The sequence below is a fragment of the Oncorhynchus nerka genome, linkage group LG20 (assembly GCF_034236695.1).
Source record: "Oncorhynchus nerka isolate Pitt River linkage group LG20, Oner_Uvic_2.0, whole genome shotgun sequence".
NCBI lineage: Eukaryota > Metazoa > Chordata > Actinopteri > Salmoniformes > Salmonidae > Oncorhynchus > Oncorhynchus nerka.
In genome coordinates, this window is record NC_088415.1 from 56,878,309 (window position 1) to 56,904,009 (window position 25,701).

At 41.8% G+C, this 25,701-nt stretch overlaps 1 protein-coding gene across 1 annotated transcript in view; it reads left to right on the forward strand.

The window, feature by feature from the left end:
• Positions 1 to 20,259, forward strand: part of LOC115102847 (voltage-gated potassium channel subunit beta-1-like) — a 68,255-nt gene extending 47,996 nt beyond the window's left edge. Inside the window, exons 9-14 of the mRNA XM_029623220.2 lie at positions 17,939 to 18,024; positions 18,382 to 18,502; positions 18,673 to 18,767; positions 18,861 to 18,981; positions 19,103 to 19,191; positions 19,674 to 20,259. Of these exons, the coding sequence (XP_029479080.1) occupies positions 17,939 to 18,024; positions 18,382 to 18,502; positions 18,673 to 18,767; positions 18,861 to 18,981; positions 19,103 to 19,191; positions 19,674 to 19,769 (608 nt within the window). The 3' untranslated portion in view covers positions 19,770 to 20,259. The remainder of the gene's footprint in view (positions 1 to 17,938; positions 18,025 to 18,381; positions 18,503 to 18,672; positions 18,768 to 18,860; positions 18,982 to 19,102; positions 19,192 to 19,673) is intronic.
• The last annotated feature ends 5,442 nt before the right edge of the window (positions 20,260 to 25,701 follow it).

A 25,701-nucleotide genomic window follows, 5' to 3' on the forward strand; every position in this document is an offset into this window, starting at 1 on the left:
GGAGGACCTGAGCCCTAGGACCGTGCCCCAGGACTACCTGACATGATGACTCCTTGCTGTCCCCAGTCCACCTGACTGTGCTGCTGCTCCAGTTTCAACTGTTCTGCCTTATTATTATTCGACCATGCTGGTCATTTATGAACATTTGAACATCTTGGTCATGTTCTGTTATAATCTCTACCCGGCACAGCCAGAAGAGGACTGGCCACCCCACATAGCCTGGTTCCTCTCTAGGTTTCTTCCTAGGTTTTGGCCTTTCTAGGGAGTTTTTCCTAGCCACCGTGCTTTTACACCTGCATTGTTTGCTGTTTGGGGTTTTAGGCTGGGTTTCTGTACAGCACTTTGAGATATCAGCTGATGTACGAAGGGCTATATAAATAAATTTGATTTGATTTGATTTCAATTACATTTGACATGAGATCTTCTCTAAGCATTACAATAATATGGCTCCTAATATATATATATAGAAACACCTCCCCCATAAGCATTCCTGTCTCTTCTATAGATGTCATATCCTTGTATTGCTACTGCTGTATCATTAAAGGAATTATCTAAATTAGTCTCAGAAATGGCTAATATATGAATGTTATCTGATGTTAGTAAGTTATTTCATTAACCTTATTTCTAAGGCTACATATATTAATATAGGCCTTTCCTGTGTAGCTTCTCAGAGATTGACATAATATGGAAAATAACAAACTAAGCAAGAGAAAAAATTATAATTCCGTGGTCCATTAATCATTTGGTGTGTGTGTGTGAGCCTGTGGGGTTGAATCTAGGAACCCATAGGCTTGGCTCTCTCATCCCTTCCAGGCTTTTGGGAATGTGGGTGGACACTGGCCTGTCATAGCAGATGTAAGCATTGTCCCCACGCGCTCTGGCAGCTTTCATGGACGGGATAAGTTATTTTCTCTTCTGGCGCACAGCTTCAGGATAATCCTCATTGAGGAAAATGTATGTTCCTCTCAAGTTGTTGGCTCTTTCCAGAACAGCTACCTTGTCCTTGAACATCAGGAACTTGATTGGCCTGGGCCTGGGCCTGTCACGTTGGCCGGTGGTGGGTTTTCCAATCCTCTGGGAATGCTCCACCTCATTCTTCCTGTGGTCCATCTTCCCTCACTTTGTTCTCAGACTCTGTCCAGGTCTTATGTGGAGATTCTGCAATTCCGTCCACAACAATGTTGTTCTGCCTTGATTGTCCCTCGAGATAATCTGATTTGTCCGTCATTGTTATCATGGATTCACATACATAATTAAAGTCCTCTCTCAATGACTTACAGATTGCTGTCATCTTGCCGTTCTCCTGTTTAAACTCATCGAGCTGACTCTGGGAGAACTGCAAACTGTTCTTCAGGTCCTGGACCAGTCTGATCACGTCGTCCATTATTTTATTAGTTGACTCCACCAGTATTTGTACACAATTCTTGAAGTTATTTTCTTGATGTTGTAACAACTGCTTATATAAATCTTTTTGTTTGTCTAAAATATCCCTCAACTGTGATAGACAGACACCACTATCCTCAAAGGTACTCCCACCGCCTTTGGTCTTTTCTCATGGTAGCAACGTAGGCCACGCTGTTACTCCTCGCAGTTCCAGACAGGTCAGCTCGCAGGGAAGGTGGAAACAGCAACAAAAAGCAGGGATCACATGGAAACCATGTGTTTGATGTATTTTATACCATTCCACTTATTCCTCTTCAGCCATTACCACGAGCCTATCCACCCCAATTAAGGTGCCACCAATCTTCTGTGATGTTAACATATTTTAATTATACTCCTGAATCACAATGATCAATAAACGCGTTTCTTCAGTGTACTTTTAACAGAGTTAAGATTTACTTCAAAGTGCGTTCACCCTATTTCTTACAGCCTTACACCTATAAAGTTGTTTCAGATTCACGCAAGTACCTAGGGAGGAAGGGTTAGGCTTTTTTCAGTACTGGACAGGGCCTAACTATACCGACCCAATAGGCACATGTCCTAGAGATATCCTTTATTGGGACAGTGGTTATTGTGTTTGTCATTGGTGCTGATGGCCTGGATTTGAGACCCGCTAAGACAGGTGTGTCAAAGTCCTTACATGGAGGGCCTAGTGTCTGCTGTTTTATTTATTATTATTTGCAATTAAGATCAAGACAACCAGGCGAGAAGAGTTCCTTCCTAATTAGTGACCTTACTTCATCAATCAATTACAAGGGAGGAAGACACTCGGCCCTCTGTGGAATGAGTTTGAGAAACGAGCTAAGGGAATCACCCTACTCTCACATTCTTATCAAAACATGTTAATGTCCAAGTTAAAATACCTATCTGATATAGTTAAAATTAGTTTTTCACTCAAATTTTGACCACTTTCCACATATTCAACTACAAAGAGGTTTTCCAATGCTCCGCTAAGAAGGGTACTCATTGGTAGATGGGTAAAACAAAAAAAAGTAGATATTGAATATCCTTTTGAGCATGGTGAAGTTATTAATTACACTTTGGATGTTGTATCAATACACCCAGTCAGTACAAAGATACAGGCGTCCTTCCTAACTAAGTTAGAGAGGAAGGAAACTGCTCAGGGATTTCAACATGATGACTTTAAAACTTCTTAGGGATCAAATCCCGTTAGCGGGATCGATTTGACAACATCCGGTGAAATGGCAGAGCACCAAATTCAAATAAAATTATTAGAAATATTTAACTTTCATAAAATCACAAGTGCAATAAACCAAAATAAAGCTTAACTTCTTGTTAATCCAGATTTCAAAAAGGCTTTACGGCGAAAGCAAACCATGCGATTATCTGAGGACAACACCCCATCATACAAACACATGACAATCATATTTCAACCTGCCAGGCGTGACACAAAACTCAGAAATAACGATATAATTCATGCCTTACCCTTGAAGATCTTCTTCTGTTGGCACTCCAAAATGTCCCACAAACATCACAAATGGTCCTTTTGTTCTATAAATTCCATCGTTATATCCCCAAAATGTCCATTTATTTGGCACGTTTGATTCAGAAAAACACTGGTTCCAACTCGCCCAACATGGCTACAAAGTATCTAATAAGTTACCTGTAAACTTGGTCCAAACATTTCAAACAACTTTCCTAATCCAACTTTAGGTATTTTAAAACGTAAATAATTGATACAATTTAAGATGGAATATACTGTGTTCAATAGCATATAACATGAAATTGGAGCGAGCTTCAGGTCGCGCGCCCCAAACAAAACAGTCCACTTGGCTCGACACTCAGAAAGGAAAGGGCTACTTCTTCATTATTCAAAAGAAAAACATCAACAATTTCTAAAGACTGTTGACATCTAGTGGAAGCCATAGGAACTGTAATCTAGATTCCCATAGAAAACCAATTGAAAACACAGTGAACTCGAAAAGAAAATCCTGGATGGTTTGTCCTCCAGGTTTTGCCTGCCAAATAAGTTCTGTTATACACAGACATTATTTTAACAGTTTTAGAAACTTTAGAGTGTTTTCTATCCAAACCTACCAATTATATGCATACCCTAGCTTCTGGGCCTGAGTAACGGGCAGTTTACTTTGGGCACGCTTTTCATCCAGATGTGAAAATAGTGCCCCCTATCCCAATGAAGTTAAACAGTTACAGAGTTTAATAGCTGTGACAGGAGAAAACTGAGGATGTATCAACAACGTTGTAGTTACACTACAATACTAGCCTAATTGACAGAGTGAAAAGAAGGAAGTCTGTACAGAATACAAATATTTAAAAACAAAATCCATCCTGTTTGCAACTAGGCACTATAGTAATATTGCAAAAAAGGTGGCAAAGCAATTCACTTTTGTCCTGAATACAAAGTGTTGTGTTTGGGGCAAATCCAATACATTACACATTACTGAGTACCACTTTCCATATTTTCAAGCATAGTGGTGGCTGCATCACGTTATGGGTAGGCTTGCAATCATTAACGACTGGGAGTATCATTTCAGCCTTACATTTCTGAAATAAGTCAATCAAACCAACGATGAGAATAGTCAGATGAACTGATACCTGACATGAACACGGTGGCGTAGCGAGGTTGGGCGTTTAAATCCCAGGTGAGGACATGTTGAATAATAATGACTCTGTACGTACACAATGTGACCATCTATTGTATGTCAAATATGTGTGTGAGTATCTCTACCCTTGCTAACAGACAACGAGCTATGAATGGATCCGTGGTTCACCAATCAGGGCATTGATTGGCTCGGCAACAGTAACAAGAAGTGATGTGTAAAGATTTTTTTGGGGGGGAGAGCAATTCTTTAGAACTATAAAGCGACGTCCTGACAATTGATACACATAAATGTTCCTGCAACGTTCCCATGAAACGTGTCTAGAACATTAATGGCTTATATTCTGAGAACACGACAACCATGTTCTGTGTATGTTTGGTGTGATGATGATGGATTATTTTCCTAACACAGGAAACTGTGCACATGCATATTCTTGCAACGTTCCCATGAAACATGTCTGTAACATGAATATCTTATGTTCTGAGAACATGATAACTATGTTCTGTGTATGTTTGGTGGGACGTAGATGGAATACTCTTCTTAGGCCCACAGAAAACTGGACAGATAAATGTTCTTGCAACGTTCCCATGAAACATGTCTAGAACATTAATATCTTATGTCCTGAGAACATGGCAACCATGGTCTGTGTATGTTTGGTGGGACATTGATGGAATATTCTCCTAACCCACAGAAACGGGACACATGAATGGTCTGTGTATGTTTGGTGGGACATTGATGGAATATTCTCCTAACCCACAGAAACGGGACACATGAATGGTCTGTGTATGTTTGGTGGGACATTGATGGAATATTCTCCTAACCCACAGAAACGGGACACATGAATGGTCTGTGTATGTTTGGTGGGACATTGATGGAATATTCTCCTAACCCACAGAAACGGGACACATGAATGGTCTTGCAACGTTCCCGCGTGTAGAACATTCATATCTTAAGTGAGTTCATGGTAACCATGTTTTAGGTAAGTTCTATTTGACATTAAAGCGAATATTTTGTTGGAAATAATCCTAGCACATCCTGGGTCCGTTCCTATGAAAACGTTAGTTAATGACCTATGGAGGGAAGGGAACATCCTCTAAAGTTGTGGGATTTTTTTTTTGTTAGCTGGGTTACTACAGTACGTCCATTTTTGGACTTATAAAATGTTGATATGTACCCATTGATTCTTGAAGAATATAACTTAGAAATGCCTCATGAGTACTGACTTGCTTCATCAGAACCCAAAATATAAGTATGTTTTACCCCAATGTTTGTATACAAAGTAAATTGTAAACCATGGTTAAAACTATAATTTTGTCATCATGGATGGTCAGTCCTTACATCCATAGCTCTGTCAAAGACACTGCAGTATAAAGATAGACAGAAACTGCTTCTCCAATAAAATCCCAGATCACACTCGTATGCCATGTCATGTCAATGTTGGCTAGCTAAGGTCATGCGCATCTGTTCTAACAGTTGCCTCACACCAAACTGCGCATATGCAGGGCGTCAAATCAAAAGCACTTCTTCAATATATACAAATGTTTTTGACAAAAATGAAAACGTGTCAGTTTGTCACTTTCACGAGGTTGGAGAAATCACATGTTCAGCTCTTTAAGATGTTGTCTCGAATCTGGGTTGGGCCTTTTAGATTTTGAGAAAATGAACAACAAAGGAAGAATTTTTCACTTCTCTCATTGTCTTCTCAAACCCCAGCCTGGTCTTTTTGGCAAGCGTTTCCGGAATTCTTATGACGTTGCACCTCCAGTTTTAGAAACTCTGTGGGTCTGTCTATGAATTTGAGAGTGGTTGCAATTCTCCAGCCCCGTCCCTCAGTTTTTAGCAAAACAGTGGCAGCAAGAACACATTTTACATTTTTTCAACTGCTGATTGCCGCTTTAAGAATTCATAGAATCTGATGAACAATGTACAGCTATCTCTTCCATTCTTTCTCCATTTCTCTCTTCCATCTCAGAACAGATGTATTGTTGTTCATGCCTGACATTTTCCCCTCTCCACTTCCCACCCGTTTCACCCACACACTCTGGCACTCTCCACTGTTTGTAGGCTCACAGAATGAGCTGCACATGAAAGGGAATCACTTTTTTAATCACACTGACATAGGTTCATCTATCTTTTCCATCTCTCCCTGTTTTACATTTTGTTGTTCAGCATGATTGTAGTTATTTATGGAGAAATGCACCCAAACCCAATACATCCTGTTGCATTTCTTGATTAGGTAAGGGGAAAACCTAGTCAGTTGTACAACTGAATGTATTAAACTGAAATGTGTCTTCCACATTTAACCCAAGACCTCTGAATCAGAGACAGATTTTTACCTTGTCAGCTCTGGGATTCAATCCAACAACCTTGTGGTTACTGGCCCAACGCTCTAACCACTAGGCTACCTGCCACCCCATAATCGAAGCGCTCTGTTATATATCTTTGTATATATATATACTGTACTGCCTGTTGAGTTGTACTGTTATCATCTTACCAACATTTTTTATTTTTTTTATTTTGTAAAGCTACCAAATTGCACCGTTTGCATATTTGCCCTTTGCGGGACATCTAAAGTATAAATTGAATTGAATGTTCTAGTTTCCTTACAATAGAGCTTCTGGTTAGTTAGACAACTTGAGTAGTAACATTTGATGTAGCAGAAGCCACCCGTAGTGGACCTTTGTCAGTTCTGTTTGTGCCTGAGGTTACAGTGGTATTGCAGGGCCATTGTGGTGTGAAGAGCCATACACAAACACTGTTTCAATGAGAGGAGAGAGGTTATTGAATTAGAGAGGGTCATAGGCAGCATTACAGAACTGACAAAGGTCCACTACGGGTGACTTCTGCTACATCAAATGTTATACTACTCTGTTTAGAGCCTCTACAAGCTACCCACTGGGCACACGCACACCACACTATTTCAACATGTAAATGTGGGTAATATTTGGGAGAGACGTCAATGAGATTACAACCTTTTTTCGCCAACTCTAAAAGTCAGCCAGAAGTTTGATGAATTCCTAATGTGTTATCACTATGCTTTCAGCCATCTAAATGGACAACCAAATTCCGATCGAAAAACAAAGTCTGATTTCATGTTTAGTTGTCATCTACAGTAAATGTATTATCACTGCGCTTTCAACCATTTTAAAGGCCAACACAGTTTAAATGGGAATACAATGTCAGAATAGTTGTATTTATTTTATACAACACAATGTTTGTGAGAAATTAAATCAACGTTGTTTCAATGTATACTGAACAAAAATAACATGTTAAGCGTTGGTCCTATGTTTCATGAGCAGAAATAAAAGATTGCAGACATTTTCCATTTGCACAAAAAGCTTATTTTTCTCATTTTTTGTTTCACAAATTTGTTTACATCCCTGTTAGTGAGCATGTCTTCTTTGCCAATATAATCAATCCACTTGACAGGTTTGGCATATCAAGAAGCTGATTAAACAGCATGATCATTACACAAGTGCACCTTGCGCTGGGGAAAATAAAAGGCCACTCTAAAATGTGCAGTTTTCTCACACAACACAATGCCACAGATGTCTCAAGTTTTGAGGGAGAGTGCAATTGGCATGCTGACTGCAGGAACACCCACTAGAGCTGTTGCCAGAGAATTCAACATGCATTTCTCTACTGTAAGCCGTCGTCAAGGTCCTTAAAGAGAATTTGGCAGTACGTCCAACCGGCCTCACAACCACAGACCACATGTAACCACGCCAGCCAGCGTCCACATCCGGCTTCTTTTTTCTATATTTTATTTATTTAAACTTTATTTAACTAGGCAAGTCAGTTAAGAACAAATTCTTATTTACAATGACGGCCTACCAAAAGGCAAAAGGCCTCCTGTGGGGAAGGGGGCTGGGATTAAAATTAAAATAAATAAAAAATATCGGACAAAACACACTTCAAAACACACTGAGTGTTTGTTGCTGGTCGTTCCAGTCGCTAGCTGCAGCGAACTGAAAAGAGGAGCGATCCAGAGATGTGTGTACTTTGGGGACCTTTAACAGAATGTGACTGGCAGAATGGGTGCTGTATGTGGAGGATGAGGGCTGCAGTAGATATCTCAGATAGGGGGGAGTGAGGCCTAAGAGGGTTTTATAAATAAGCATCAACTAGTGGGTCTTGCGACGGGTATACAGAGATGACCAGTTTACAGAGGATTATAGAGTGCAGTGATGTGTCCTATAAGATGCATTGGTGGCAAATCTGATGGTCGAATGGTAAAGAACATCTAGCCGCTCGACAGCACCCTTACCTGCGGATCTATAAATTACGTCTCCGTAATCTAGCGTGGGAGGATGGTCATCTTAATCAGGGTTAGTTTGGCAGCTGGGGTGTAAACGGAGCGATTACGATAGAGGAAACCAACTAATCTATATTTAACTTTAGCCTGCAGCTTTGATATGTGCTGAGAGAAGGACAGTGTACCATCTAGCCATACTTCTAAGTACTTGTATGAGGTGACTACCTCAAGCTCTAAACCCTCAGAGGCAGTAATCACACCGGTGGGGAGAGAGGCATTATTTTTACCAAACCACATGACCTTTGTTTTGGAGGTGTTCAAGGTTAAGGTTAAGGGCAGAGAAAGCTTGTTGGACACTAAGAAAGCTTTGTTGTAGAGCATTTAACACAAAATCCGGGGAGGGGCCAGCTGAGTGTAAGACTGTATCATCTGCATATAAATGGATGAGAGAGCATCCTACTACCTGAGCTATGTTGTTGATATAAATTGAGAAAAGCATAGGATCGGGCCTTGGGGTACTCCCTTGGTGACAGGCAGTGGCTGAGACAGCAGATGTTCTGACTTTATACACTGCACTCTTTGAGAGAGCGATAGTTAGAAAACCAGGCCAAAGACCCCAAAGCCCCACAAGAATAGAGTGGTCTACCGTATCAAAAGCTTTGGCCAAGTCAATAAAAACAGTGGCACAACATTGCTTAGAATCAAGGGAAATAGTGACATCATTGAGAACCTTTAAGTTTGCAGTGACACATCCATAACCTGAGCGGAAACCAGATTGCATACCAGAGAGAATACTATAGACATCAAGAAAGCCAATCAGTTGATAATTAAAAAAATTTAAAAAAATTCAACACTTTTGATAAACAGGGCAAAATAGAAATAGGCCTATAGCAGTTAGGATTGTACTGATCACAGTAAGGATCAGCTTGACCTCCCCTTTAAAAAAGGATGAACCGTGGCTGCCTTCCAAGCAATGGGAACCTCCCCAGAAAGGCTTGGTGATTATAGGGTCAGCAATCTTAAAAAATAAAGGGTCTAAACCATCTGACCCAGATGTTTTTTTGGGGTCAAGTTTATGGAGCTCCTTTGGCACCTCAGGCTCTGTGACCGCCTGCAGGATTGTCTGATACCAGTCACCCGGACAGCTGATGAAACTGAGGAGTATTTCTGTCTATAATAAAGCCCTGTTGTGGGGAAAAATTCATTCTAATTGGCTGGGCCTGGTTCTCCATTGGGTTGGCTTATGCCCAGTCATGTGAAATCTATATATTTAGGCCTAATTTATTTATTTAAATATACTGATTTCCTCATATGAACTGTAACTCAGTAAAATTATTCAAATTGTTGAATGTTACGTTAATATTTTTGTTCAGTAAAATTTGTCAAATTATTTTGATTTTGGAATCTACGTGGAAAATACATAAGATTTGAAAAAAGTAATCAACGTAAACTTTTATTTTGAGGGTGAAATGTCATTCTTGTTGCTAAGCAGTTGCTAGGGACTCTCCTGGAAGAAGCTAGCTAGCTTACATAGAATAACAACAAAAAATATCTAGTTAACAGAAGAAAGGAAGACAAAATAAGGACAGAAGAAAAAGGAAAAGAAAAAGGACAACAAAGTGAAACCTCTAAAGAAACAAGAGACCATAATACAAGAAACAGCACTATAGAGAGATAGAACAACAACAACGCAGCCACTGCCAGCTAGACTACTTCAGCAGTACTGTATCATTTGAATTATTTTAGTCAATAAGATTCCTGCTACGTAAGCTTAACTTTCTGAACATTCGAGACGTGTAGTCCATTTGTCATTCCAATCTCCTTTGCATTAGCGTAGCCTCTTCTGTAGCCTGTCAACTATGTGTCTGTCTATCCCTGTTCTCTCCTCTCTGCACAGACCATACAAACGCTCCACACCGCGTGGCCGCGGCCACTCTAATCTGGTGGACCCAGCGCGCACGACCCACGTGGAGTTCCAGGTCTCCGGTAGCCTCTGGAACTGCCGATCTGCGGCCAACAAGGCAGAGTTCATCTCAGCCTATGCCACCCTCCAGTCCCTCGACTTCTTGGCACTGACGGAAACATGGATCACCACAGATAACACTGCTACTCCTACTGCTCTCTCTTCGTCCGCCCACGTGTTCTCGCACACCCCGAGAGCTTCTGGTCAGCGGGGTGGTGGCACCGGGATCCTCATCTCTCCCAAGTGGTCATTCTCTCTTTCTCCCCTTACCCATCTGTCTATCGCCTCCTTTGAATTCCATGCTGTCACAGTTACCAGCCCTTTTTCAAGCTTTTAACATCCTTATCATTTATCGCCCTCCAGGTTCCCTCGGAGAGTTCATCAATGAGCTTGATGCCTTGATAAGCTCCTTTCCTGAGGACGGCTCACCTCAACTCACAGTTCTGGGCTGGATGAGTTGTAGGGTTTTAACAGGGAGCCCCCCACGTGCTACCTGGATTGACTCATTCCTCTCTGCCTCCTTCTTTCCACTCCTCTCCTCTTTTGACCTCACCCTCTCACCTTCCCCCTACTCACAAGGCAGGCAATACGCTCGACCTCATCTTTACTAGATGCTGTTCTTCCACTAACCTCATTGCAACTCCCCTCCAAGTCTCCGACCACTACCTTGTATCCTTTTCCCTCTTGCTCTCATCCAACACTTCCCACACTGCCCCTACTCGGATGGTATCGCGCCGTCCCAATCTTCGCTCTCTCTCCCCGCTACTCTCTCCTCTTCCATCCTATCATCTCTTCCCTCTGCTCAAACCTTCTCCAACCTATCTCCTGATTCTGCCTCCTCAACCCTCCTCTCTCCCTTTCTGCATCCTTTGACTCTCTATGTCCCCTATCCTCCAGGCCGGCTCGGTCCTCCCCTCCTGCTCCGTGGCTCGACGACTCATTGCGAGCTCACAGAACAGGGCTCCGGGCAGCCGAGCGGAAATGGAGGAAAACTTGCCTCCCTGCGGACCTGGCATCCTTTCACTCCCTCCTCTCTACATTTTCCTCTTCTGTCTCTGCTGCTAAAGCCACTTTCTACCACTCTAAAGTCCAAGCATCTGCCTCTAACCCTAGGAAGCTCTTTGCCACCTTCTCCTCCCTCCTGAATCCCCCCCCCCTCTCTGCAGATGACTTCGTCAACCATTTTGAAAAGAAGGTCGACGACATCCGATCCTCGTTTGCTAAGTCAAACGACACCGCTGGTTCTGCTCACACTGCCCTACCCTGTGCTCTGACCTCTTTCTCCCCTCTCTCTCCAGATGAAATCTCGCGTCTTGTGACGGCCGGCCGCCCAACAACCTGCCCGCTTGACCCTATTCCCTCCTCTCTTCTCCAGACCATTTCCGGAGACCTTCTCCCTTACCTCACCTCGCTCATCAACTCATCCCTGACCGCTGGCTACGTCCCTTCTGTCTTCAAGAGAGCGAGAGTTGCACCCCTTCTGAAAAACCTACACTCGATCCCTCCGATGTCAACAACTACAGACCAGTATCCCTTCTTTCTTTTCTCTCCAAAACTCTTGAACGTGCCGTCCTTGGCCAGCTCTCCCGCTATCTCTCTCAGAATGACCTTCTTGATCCAAATCAGTCAGGTTTCAAGACTAGTCATTCAACTGAGACTGCTCTTCTCTGTATCACGGAGGCCCTCCGCACTGCTAAAGCTAACACTCTCTCCTCTGCTCTCATCCTTCTAGACCTATCGGCTGCCTTCGATACTGTGAACCATCAGATCCTCCTCTCCACCCTCTCCGAGTTGGGCATCTCCGGCGCGGCCCACGCTTGGATTGCGTCCTAGCTGACAGGTCGCTCCTACCAGGTGGCGTGGCGAGAATCTGTCTCCTCACCACGCGCTCTCACCACTGGCGTCCCCCAGGGCTCTGTTCTAGGCCCTCTCCTATTCTCGCTATACACCAAGTCACTTGGCTCTGTCATAACCTCACATGGTCTCTCCTATCATTGCTATGCAGACGACACACAATTAATCTTCTCCTTTCCCCTTCTGATGACCAGGTGGCGAATCGCATCTCTGCATGTCTGGCAGACATATCAGTGTGGATGACGGATCACCACCTCAAGCTGAACCTCGGCAAGATGGAGCTGCTCTTCCTCCCGGGGAAGGACTGCCCGTTCCATGATCTCGCCATCACGGTTGACAACTCCATTGTGTCCTCCTCCCAGAGCGCTAAGAACCTTGGCGTGATCCTGGACAACACCCTGTCGTTCTCAACTAACATCAAGGCGGTGGCCCGTTCTTGTAGGTTCATGCTCTACAACATCCGCAGAGTACGACCCTGCCTCACACAGGAAGCAGCGCAGGTCCTAATCCAGGCACTTGTCATCTCCCGTCTGGATTACTGCAACTCGCTGTTGGCTGGGCTCCCTGCCTGTGCCATTAAACCCCTACAACTCATCCAGAACGCCGCAGCCCGTCTGGTGTTCAACCTTCCCAAGTTCTCTCACGTCACCCCGCTCCTCCGCTCTCTCCACTGGCTTCCAGTTGAAGCTCGCATCCGCTACAAGACCATGGTGCTTGCCTACGGAGCTGTGAGGGGAACGGCACCTCAGTACCTCCAGGCTCTGATCAGGCCCTACACCCAAACAAGGGCACTGTGTTCATCCACCTCTGGCCTGCTCGCCTCCCTACCACTGAGGAAGTACAGTTCCCGCGCAGCCCAGTCAAAACTGTTCGCTGCTCTGGCCCCCCAATGGTGGAACAAACTCCCTCACGACACCAGGACAGCGGAGTCAATCACCACCTTCCGGAGACACCTGAAACCCCACCTCTTTCAAGAATACCTAGGATAGGATAAAGTAATCCTTCTCACCCCCCTTAAAAGATTTAGATGCACTATTGTAAAGTGGCTGTTCCACTGGATGTCTTAAGGTGAACGCACCAATTTGTAAGTCGCTCTGGATAAGAGCGTCTGCTAAATTACTTAAATGTAAATGTAACCAAAGGATTATGTTGTCATGGTAACCAATTTTCAACATAGACAAACCTTGTATGAAATATGTCAAATGTTTCCCTTTGAAAACAACGTCAGATCTTCAATGTAATATTCACCATCAGAAAAAAACTGTCAGCTGGGCAAGACCACCTCCTGGAGAGCTATCCCTTCAGTCTCCCATCCAGAGTTTTAACATCATCCAGCCCTGCTTAGTTTTGATATTTGTCACTGACTATAACCATTGCGCTGTCATGAGAATGATTGCTGAGGAATCTCCACTTAAACTGTTACAGACCTATATCTATCCTATCCTGCCTTTCTAAAGTCAAGTTAACAAACAGATCACCTACCATTTTGAATCCCACCGGACCTTCTCCGCTACGCAATCTGGTCTCCGAGCTGGTCATGGGTGCACCTCAGCCACGCTCAAGGTCCTAAACGATATCATAACCGCCATTGATAAAAGACAGTACTGTGCAGCCGTCTTCATCGACCTGGCAAAGGCTGGTCACCGCATTCTTATCGGCAGACTCAATAGCCTTGGTTTCTCAAATGACCTCCTCGCCTGGTTCAACAACTACTTCTCAGATAGAGTTCAGTGTGTCAAATCGGAGGGCAGGTTGTCCGGACCTCTGGCAGTCTCTATGGGGATGCCACAGGGTTATATTCTCGGGCCGTCTCTTTTCTCTGTTTACATCAATGATGTCGCTCTTCCTGAAGGGTGATTCTCTGATCCACCTCTACGCAGACGACACCATTATGTATACTTCTGGCCCTTCTTTGTACACTGTGTTAACAAACCTCCAGACGAGCTTCAATGCCATACAACACTCCTTCCGTGGCCTCCAACTGCTCATAAATTCAAGTGAAACTAAATACATGCTTTTCAATCGATCGCTGCCCGCATCACTACTCCTGACGGTCGTGACAACTACAAATACCTAGGTGTCTGGTTAGGCTGTAAACTGTCTTTTGCAGACTCACATTAAACATCTCCAATCCAAAACGAAATCTAGAATCGGCTTCCTATTTCGCAACAAAGAATCCTTCATTCATGCTGCCAAACATACCCTCGTAAAACTGACTATCCTACCAATCCGTAACTTCAGCGATGTCCTTTACAAAATAGCCTCCAGCACTCTACTTAGCAAATTGGATGTAGTCTTTCACAGTGCCATCTGTTTTGTCACCAAAGCCCTATATACTACCCACCACTGCGACCAGTATGCTCTTGTTGGCTGGCCCTCGTCAAACCCACTGGCTCCAGGTCAACTATAAGTCTTTGCTAGGTAAAGCCCCGCCTTATCTCAGCTCACTGGTCACCATAGCAGCACCCACCCATAGCACGCGCTCCAGCAGGTATATTTCACTGGTCATCCCCAAAGCCAACTCCTCTTTTGGCCGCCTTTCCTTCCTTTCCTTCTGCTGCCAATGACTGGAACAAATTGCAAAAACCACTGAAGCTGGAGCCTTGTATCTCCCTCACTAACTTTAAGCAACAGCTGTCAGAGCAGCTTATACCGATCATTGCACCTGTACACAGCCCACCTGTGAATAGCCCACCCAACTACCTCATCCCCATATTGTTATTTATTTATTTTCTCCCCAATATCTCTACTTGCGCATTCATCTTTTGCACATCTATCACTCCAGTGTTTAATTGCTAAAAATTAATTATTTCGCCGCTATGGTCTATTTATTGCCTTACCTGTCTAATCTTACTACATTTGCACACACTGTATATAGATTTTTCTGTTGTGTTATTGACTGTACGTTTGTTTATTCCATGTGTAACTCTGTGTTGTTGTTTGTGTCGCACTGCTTTGCTTTATCTTGGCCAGGTCGCAGTTGTAAATTAAAACTTTTAAATAAAGGTGAAATAAAACCTTTTAAAAAATAGATTCACTGTTGCTATTGAAGTCATTCCAAAAGGTAGGTTCAACAGAGCAAGTTAAATGGAACCATACTTTATCAATCATACATCATCAATGATGCTATTTCATATCTGGGAAGTCACCAACAGCTATTGTTTAAATTCAGTCCAGGAGCAACTAAAAATAGATATGTCGGCCTGGAGTTTCAAGCTTTGGTTGATTTCCAATTTAATCTACAAGTTCATTATAAATACACTGAGTTTACGACACATTAAGGACACATGCTCTTTCCATGATATAGACTGACCAGGTGAATTCAGGTGAAAGCTATGGTCCCTTATTGATGTCACTTGTTAAATCCACTTCAATCAGTGTAGATGAAGAGGAGGAGACAGGTTAAAGAAGGATGTTTAAGCCTTAAGACAACTGAGACATGGATTGTGTATGTGTGCCATTCAGAGGGTGAATGGGCAGGACAAAAGATTGAAGTGGCTTTGAACGGGGTTTGGTAGTAGGTGCACCAGACGCACCAGTTTGTGTCAAACACTGCAATGTTGCTAGGCTTTTCATGCTCAATAGTTTCCACTGTGTATCAAGAATGGTCCACCACCCAAAGGACATTCAGCCAACTTGACACAACTGTGGTAAGCATTGGAGTCAACATGGGCCAGCATCCCTGTGGAAGCTTTCAACGCCTTGTAGAGTCCATGCCCTGATGAATTGAGAGTGTTCTGAGGGCAAAATATTAGTACGGTGTCCTTAATGTTTTGTACTCTTAGTGTATGTTGGATTAACATCTCCATCTCAACCAAAAATCTAAGTTAAAAAAATAGAACTAAATCAAATCAAACTGTATTTAAAGTGCATTTAAAGTTGGATTGGATTTGATTTAGCTCTATTCTTTAACTTAGATTTTTGGTGGAAATGGGGACTTAAAGCCAACATATCAATAATTAATTTGTCGACAAACTGGAATTAAAGCCAGGCTCAGTGGTACAGATGGAGCTATCCAAGCAGAAAAAACATCCCCTTCATGTCCCTATCGTTGTATGAAGCGGACCAAAATGCAGCGTGGTATGTGTTCATGATGATTTTTTAATAAAAGAAAACACTGAATACAAACTATACAAAACAATATAACGACCGTGAAGCTATAATGAGAACTGTGCTGACACAATCAACTAACATAGACAATCACCCACAAACAAACAGTGAAACCCAGGCTACCTAAGTATGATTCTCAATCAGAGACAACTAATGACATCTGCCTCTGATTGAGAACCATACTAGGCCAAAACATAGAAATCCCAAAATCATAGAAAAACAAACATAGACTGCCCACCCCAACTCACGCCCTGACCATACTAAATAACAACAAAACAAAGGAAATAAAGGTCAGAACGTGACACTTCAAATGTTGATTTTGTTTGTTTTGACAACCTAGCACAATTCAACAACACACTAGCAATACGGTAAATAGCCTGTTAACTTGTCGACAAGTTAACAAATGATCTGTTGGATTCACCTCTCCATCTTAACCAACAACACAAGCTAAATATATCAAATAATAGGATTAAGCCAGTGGCTCAGATCTAACTATCCAAGCAGTAGATACATCTCCATTAAATGTTCATATTTGGTTTTAAAAGACAGTAAATAGCGTAATGTTAAGGCTATCTTACAAGCTTATGTAACAGTATTTATTCATTTTAAAAATGAGTAACACATCCTTGGCCACAATTTGCGGTTACTGTAACAATAAATGTCTTCTTATGTAATCATTGAAAGCGTTCAAGTTCAGGGTCGCAGGTCTGTGGAAATCTTCACAATTGCTATTATAACCTACACAGAATCTCAGACGGCAATGAACACTTGCACCATGTACTTTAATGTAATCTCAACTGCAATCCAGGTCATTTGGTTGTGCTATTAGATGAGTGATAACACATTAAGTTGTTGTAGAAATGAACAAAATATCTGACATTGTATTCCCATTTGATCTTTGTTTTGCTATTACATGGTTGAAAGAGCAGTGATAACACATTTAGCTGACAACTAAACCAAAAATCAGAATGAGATTTTCCATTGGAATGTGGTTGTGCTTTTAGATGGTTGAAAGCATAGTGATAACACATTGTCATTTCGACAAACTTTTAGGTCTTTTAGTGGTCTTTTTGAGAGGGTGAAAATAGGTTGGAATCTCATCTAACAAATTCTCCACATTGAAATGACTTGGTGTGCCCAGTAGGATATTAAACAACAAACGTCAATATTTGCCTTTAAGAAGATTGAACAGGATTTTAAGCACTTTCAAATTGCTAACACATTGTAGGAATTGGAATTCATAACATATACACATTTCAGGAATATTTTTGTATTTGATTTATTTACCAGAACGTTATCATAAAACATTATCGTGGACCCGTTTTGGCTTGTGAGCGCTACCTTCAAAACTACTGTCTGAAATGATACAAAGCCTTTATAATGCATCGTTTAGTAATGACAAGTGATCTGTTGTAGGAGGAGGTGAGGCGCCCTCATGTCTCACACCTGCTCCTTAACATGGGAGTGTCTTCATCATATCAGTGTCCCTCTATGTATGTTCCACTTGAAACACAACCAGGCTTCCATTTACAGGTAAACGGACAGTTCATGTATATTTACAGGGGAACATCACTTTAAAACATAATGTATCTAATTTTTCTGTACTCTCCCAACTCCCTTGTGCAGAAAGGGGCAGATGCCAACCTACACCAATACCCACAACATCCCATTTGTCCAAAAAAGCCATGTTTCCCTCCTGTAGCTAGCAGGTGTTTGTTGTTTTTGTCTCTGCAGAGATTGTGAGGGCGATGACCCATGTGATCAACCAGGGTATGTCCATGTACTGGGGGACATCACGATGGTCTGCCATGGAGATCATGGTGAGTAGGAACACACTTCCTCACAACCTCACAATACATGGATTTCATACTCTAATTTGCTGTTGACCTACTATCTAGATTCTGTCCACATAATTCACTAGCATGCTTGGGAAATGAATACTTCTGAAGTCTGACATTAGGAAGTAAACAAACACTACAGGGGGTTGACAAGGTAAATGAAGTCTGAAAAGTTCGGGTGATGTCTTACAATATCAATGCTTTTGAAGATATTGAAGTTTGGTCTGACAAGAAATGCCAAGCTTTAACAGATGAATGCAGTCAGTAAAGTTCAGATCCCACTTTTCTCACCATGTTTCTCTCCCCTTCTTCCTCTTCTCTTTCTCATCCCTCATTTAGGAGGCGTACTCTGTGGCTAGGCAGTTTAACCTGATCCCTCCAGTGTGTGAGCAGGCCGAGTATAATTTCTTCCAGAGGGACAAGGTTGAGACACAGCTGCCTGAGCTCTATCACAAGATAGGCAAGTGACATCTATCTTGGACTGTGCATGCTGTGGTCTTTGACATACCAGTCAATATTCCATGCCTCAAAAGGTAAACTGTAGATACCAGTTCTTTTGTCCTTCAGTACCATGGTCGTCTGATGATTACCTTGCCTGTCATGTGGCCTGACTACCACGTGCCATTGCAGGTGTGGGTGTGGTATCCTGGTCGCCTCTAGCTTGTGGAATCATCACTGGGAAGTATGAGAATGGTATCCCAGAATGCTCCAGGGCCTCCATGAAGGTACTGCTCGTATCTTCTTGTCCCAACAACATCTGAGGGGTTTTATGAATGTCTGCTTGGTCCTCAGATCCTTCTCCATTCTCTCTCCTCCAGCCGTATGCCTGGTTGAAGGAGAAGATAGTGAGTGAAGATGGGAGGAAACAACAGGCCAAGCTGAAGGAGCTGACTACCATCTCTGAGAAGCTGGGTTGCACTCTGCCACAACTAGCCATCGGTAAGATATCGGTACAGACAGATAACCATGCTAAATGTAGAGGATTGCCCTATTTTGAGTCTTGGAAGGACTACCTCCACAAGGGACTTGTCCTGATGAACCTCACTCTCTCTTTCTCTAGCCTGGTGCCTGAGGAATGAAGGAGTGAGCTCAGTGTTGCTGGGAACATCCAGCCCCATCCAGCTTGCAGAGAACCTGAGGGCCATGGAGGCAAGGAGCATCTCTCATATACTATCTACATTTAGGGGAGCAGGACCCCTTTGAAGAATACATTTCAAGCTTTAATATATAATAATAGTAATAACAATAACAGCAACACATGACATTTAGAACACACATTTATCCTCATCTGTGGATACAATTTTTACATATGAGTAATCCCAGGAATAAAATCAACTATCCTGGCATTGCAAACACCATGCTCTAACAACTGAGCTAGACCTGCTGTCTTACTGACGACCAGGCCGGAACCTGGACCATGGATGTAGTAAATAATAAAAAATATTTAAAAAATTGTAATTTTTATGGCATCCCTTTCTCAGCACTCAAAAACGGTTCCCTCTCTCTAGTCTACACTGTTTGTTGAATATTTTGGATACATTACATCTATTGTGGTGTATTTACTAACTACTGCTATCAACTTTACAACTAACTGAATCAAATGTTTTCTTTCTCCTCTTCATATATTGTAGGTCATTCCAAAGATGACAGCAGGCATTGTCACAGAGATTGACCACGTCTTGGGAAACAGACCGCACAGTAAGAAGGACTTTCATCAAGCACATTAGGATAGACCATTTTACAGAACTGTGATTGATAGGCCTAATCTGGACAAGATCTCATCAGTGGCACCTCCAGTGTGTGCCCAACCCTGCTCTTGTGTATGTGTGTGTGTGTTCTGCACAGCTCCTCCGCCTGCCTCGTCCGTATGAAGATCAGCCTGTACTCAATATCGTTAACTGAGAGCTCTACTTGACAAAGCATGCATGCCACAGCTCTGCTACAGTGCAGACAGTTTAAACTTGCCTAAACAATCATTGTTATCAAGATGTGCTCATAAAAGAAAATCACACCATTTCTTGAATGGGGTCCATCTGTTTGTAAAAGTTATTTCTCTTGATTTCAGAGCAACTTCCTCTGTCTCTGTAACGTCAGAGGATAGTGTATAGTGCATCTCAAACAATAATTCATCCTCAGAGCCACCAATGAGCTTTAAAAGCATGTCTGTAATACATTTTTAGACATGCATGGATCAGGGGAGGTTAAACATAATTCCAAGCCACTAAATATCCCTTTGAGTATGGTCAAGTATGGTAATTCATCTCTGGATGGTGTATTATATCACCACCCTTCCTAAATGTGCTGTGGCTGAGAATGGAAACTGCTCAGGGATATCACTACGAGGCTAAAGACGTACATGGGATCAACAACATCCCATTCACTCCATATTACTGGCATGTATGACAAAGTAAAAATAAGGAAGCCTGTGCTAAAAAATCCATTCTAAATCATCCATCCAGTTTGCAACAAGGCCATTAAGTAATACTGCAATACATCATGGCAAAGAAATGAACTTTTTGGCCTAAATAAGGAAACAGGAAACGTTTGGGGCAAAACCAAAGCAACACATCACAGAGTGAAAACCTCTGTATTTTCCAAGTATTGTAGTGGCAGTATCATGTTATGGGTATGCATGTCACCGGCAATATCTGGGGAGTTTGTCCAGATCAAAATAAATATAAATGGAGCAAAGCAAATCTAACATTTTACAGGAAAACATGCCTCATTCCTCTGAAGACCTAACACTGGGATATAATTGTATTTTTCAGAGGGAAATTTACATGACTTTTAAGGCCAAAAACACTCCAGAATGGCTTTCGAATAGATGTGTTCCTTAGTGGTCCAGTCTCAGTCCTGACTTGGCCTAAATCTGCTTTAAAATCAGAGACAATATTTGAATCTTCCTATACATCAATAATTCCCAACCAAACTGACTGAGCTTGAGCAATTTTGACAAACACAATGTATATATGTTGCCCTAAAACTTGTACAAAGTTGGTGGAATCTTATTCAAAATGAGTCATAGCAGTAACTGCTGCCAAAAGTGCATCCACCAAGAGCTATGCAATCAAGATATCTTTGCTTCTTATTTTTGAATCCGTTTAGACATTTTCTATGCATCTCCTTTCACTTTGAAAATGTGTGTAGATTGTCTAGATCAGCAGGAAAACAAAAATCCTATTTAATCACATTTCAGATTTAAATTCAAGGCAGCAAAATCTGAAGACTGTACAAGCGGTGCGTAGGTTTTCACTAGGCACTGTACATGACTTAAGTGACAACTGTGCCAATATATCCTCCAAACACTGGCTTCGAGGACATTATCACTATTATCACATATTCCACTAATGATTGACATATTTTCATAAAAAAAAATATTTAGAATAATTTATTAATACTATTTCATCCTTCCACAAGATATAGTCCCGACACAAATCTAGGGTTGCTACCCAAGCCGGCTGGTCGTTCGTTCTATCGGTTCGGTTGCCAGAGATGTGACCCAGTCGTTCAGTCTTTTTCTTCTGTATCTATGGGCGTGACCCAGTCGTTCGTTCTAAATGTTCCATTGCCATACTGGCTGGCATCGTTCTTATCCCTTGCTTGCTAGGTAGCCAACTACGGCTAACTTACAGTCACATCAAAAGTGCAGACAGAATAACAGCAAAGTAGCTGCATTTGCATTTGTTTAAGCTGTTTACTGGTGACTTTTAATTGGAAACATCCATAACAAGGAGCAAATGAGGCACGATTTTGCCTGGCATTGAAATTGTGCTCACTCGTCAGGAAAATGTTGTTCAGAGGAGCTAACCAACAACACAGCTAACACAATGACTTCAAACTGAAACTGGAAAGACTGCAAACTAGCTGCACTTTGTTTCGTCTGACCTTGTTTTCAATTGACATTTCTTTGTACATATACATGAATATTATTCCAGCTGATTCATGATTTCGACTGGCTGACATGCTGACCACACCGCCCGCGTAGCGTGTGCGAGCTTTGCAAAATAAATCTACACATACATGTTATTCAATCATTGCATCCACACTGCTCCAACGCATCAACGAGCGTCTACGTAGCCAGGTGCTAAAATAGAACTTGGCTCTTTTTGTGATGCTTGACGTGCTGTAAGTCCCGCCTTTCCCATCTCCTCATTGGTTTTTAGGAGCATATACACACGTGAGTGACTGAAAGATGAACTGAGGTCCACAATCCAGTCCAGTTGGTGCTGGTAATGCACCTTAAAGTTGGTGGTCAACCGCCAAAATCCAAAGAAGAAGACTGAAGGAGGAGAGATTACTAGAAACTAACTCAGTTTACCCTTTGATCTGTGGATTAATTGTCGGAGTAGAGGACCTTGTGCATTTCAGGTATAACAACAACCCAATGTTTATATCCCAGGACAAATTAGCTAGCAACAGCAAGCTAACTAGCTAAATTACCATAAATGTTTAATGCTTTAGGACCTGTCCCCAAATTAATATATTTGGTTCAGAGTTCGTTTTGATATGGACAAAATCAACATGCGTGTGATGGCACACACAGATGCATGTGCGCGAGCAGTGTGGTCAGCATGTAAGAAACGCTGTCTGTCTCGTCCCAGCTCCTGACACATTCATTACTATGGGACAGCTGGAGTACGAATTTGAATATTGAAACAATGTTGCAAATATTGGAGAGATAAACTGCAAGGTTTATATAAATCTCCGCTGTTGAAAACTAAATGTTAGTCTAAAAGAAATGTGAGAAAATGTCTAGATGCTTTTTATAGTGGAGATCAAGTTTATAAAGTGCCTGGCTGGGCTGATGAGACAGCGGATTGCGCAGTCAGATGGAACAGAGTAAATCATTTATTTAGCTGGTGGTAACTTGTGGAATAGACACTGGCTGGAATGCAGTTTTAACCAATCGGCATTCAGGATTAGACCCACCCATTGTATAAATGTCAACATTCTATGGTAGCCATGTTAGCACCTCATTAACATTGCATGGGGAATATTTAAATTAACTGAATGTCTAGAATTAGAACAATATTCAAAAAAGTGTCCTAACTCTATATACAGTGGCAAGAAAAAGTATGTGAATCCTATGGAATGACCTGGATTCCTGCATAAATTGGTCATAAAATGTTATCTGATCTTCATCTAGGTCACAACAATAGACAAACACAGTCTGCTTAAACTAATAACACACAAACAATTATACATTTTCATATCTTTATTGAACAAACCGTGTAAACTTTCACAGTGCAGGGTGGAAAAGTATGTGAACCCTTGGATTTAATAACTGGTTGACCCTCCTTTGGCAACAATAATCTCAACCAAACGTGTTCTGTAGTTGCAGATCAGACCTGCACAACGGTCAGGAGGAATTTTGGACTATTCCTCTTTACAAAACTGTTTCAGTGTCTGGTGTGAACTGCTCTCGAGGTCATGCCACAGCATCTCAAAGGAATTGAGGTCAGGACTCTGACTGGGCCACTCCAGAAGGCATATTTTCTTCTGTTGAAGCCATTCTGTTGTTGATTTACTTCTGTGTTTTGGGTCATTGTCCTGTCGCATCACCCAACTTCTGTCGAGCTTCAATTGCGGACATATAGCCTAACATTCTCCTGCAAAATGTCTTGATAAACTTGGGAATTCATTTTTCTGTCGATGATAGCAAGCTGTCCAGGCTCTGAGGCAGGAAAGCAGCCCCAAACCATGATGATCCCTCCACCATACTTTACAGTGGGAATGAGGTTTTGGTGTTGGTGTTGGTGTGCTGTGCCTTTTTTTCTCCACACATAGTGTTGTGTGTTCCTTCCAAACAACTCAACTGTACTTTAATCTGTTCACAGAATATTTTGCCAGTAGCACTGTGGAACAGCCAGGTTCACCTTTGCAAACTTCAGACGTGCAGCGTTTTTTTGGACAGCAGTGGCTTCTTCCGTGGTATCCTCCCATGAACACCATTCTTGTTTAGTGTTTTATGTATCGTAAACTCGTCAACAGAGATGTTAGCATGTTCCATTGATTTCTGTAAGTCTTTAGCTGACAATCTAGGATTCTTCTTAACCTCATTGAGCATTCTGTGCTTTGTTCTTGCAGTCATCTTTGCAGGACGGCCACTCCTAAGGAGTAGCAACAGTACTTGACTTTCTCCATTAATAGACAATTTGTCTTACCATGGACTGATGAACATCAAGGCTTTAAGAGTTATACTTTTGTAACCCTTTCCAGGTTAATCTTAGGTCTTCTGAGATCTCTTTAGTTTGAGGCATGGTTCACATCAGGAAATGCTTCTTGTGAATAGCAAACCCACATTTTGCGAGTGTTTTTTATTGGGTAAGGCATCTCTAAACCACATCCCCAATCTTGTCTCATTAATTATACTCCAGGTATAATATTAGCTGACTCCTGACTCCAATTAGCTTTTGGAGAAGTCATTAGCCTAAGGGTTCACATACTTTTTCCAACCTACACTTTGAATGTTTAAATGATGTATTCAATATAGACAAGAAAATTACAATAATTTGTGTGTTATTAGTTTAAGCACACTGTTTGTCTATTGTTGTGACAAATTTGATGACCAATTTATGCAGAAATCCAGGTAATTCCAAAGGGTTCACCTACTTTTTCTTGCCACTGTACATGGCTCTGGGTACACACAGCTGTCCTGCATTCTGTAGAAGCCAAAGTGAACCCTCTCTCTATCCATCCTGCTGACTTCTGTAGACTACAGTAGCACATTTTGAGGGAAAACTATTGGACTGTGTTCCTGTTTTCAAAGTGATTGACAGTGGCATACACTCATTATCTCTACTGTCCATGATGGTCAGTCATGGCTGAGCCCTTCCTACCCTACGACCTGAGTGCTTTCCTAGCCCTGCATTGTTGATGTGATAATGAACTCTCTGGTACATGATGACATCTTGAGGCGTTTTTTGCATCATGATGCTAAAATACCAACAGAGGTGTGTGTGTTGGGTTGAATATTTCAAATTCAAAACATTTTTAATGACTGATAACTCATTAACTTTTTTCAATGATGGACAGCAGAACACACTATTGGAATACTATTTTCATAGCATCTTCCCATTTCTCTCGATCGTCTCTTCTGCTGATAGATATTGAACTCATGTACGTAGTTTTATCATTGTGTAAACAGCATTACCCACAAAGCACCTACAGAAACATTAAAACATACATATTAATATATATATTTATTTTTACCCCATTTTTGTCCACAATTTCGATCTTGTCACATCGCTGCAACCCCCCAACCTGCTTGGGAGGCGAAGGTCGAGTCCTCTGAAACATGACCCGTCAAACCACGAGAAGCATTTTCATTTTGTCCAAGCTATTAGCTGTGCCCTTTATCATTGCAGCAGGGGTAAAACTGAATACAATGTCTGTTCAAATGTAAAATTGTATAATGAGATTTTGTTAGTGGTTGAGTATTCAGTGAAGACTGTATTTGTTATTGTTGTTGTTCATTTGTACATATATTAATAAATATCCAGTGTGAACAATGGTATTCTCTGTTCAGAAAACACCTCATATTAAGCAGCACTGTAAATATGTAATAATTTTTAAAAGTAAAAGACAAGTTTCCAGGACTAAGGGACATGATTCATATTTGTGAAATTAATGGTCAGAGTAGCATTGATGACTTTATTG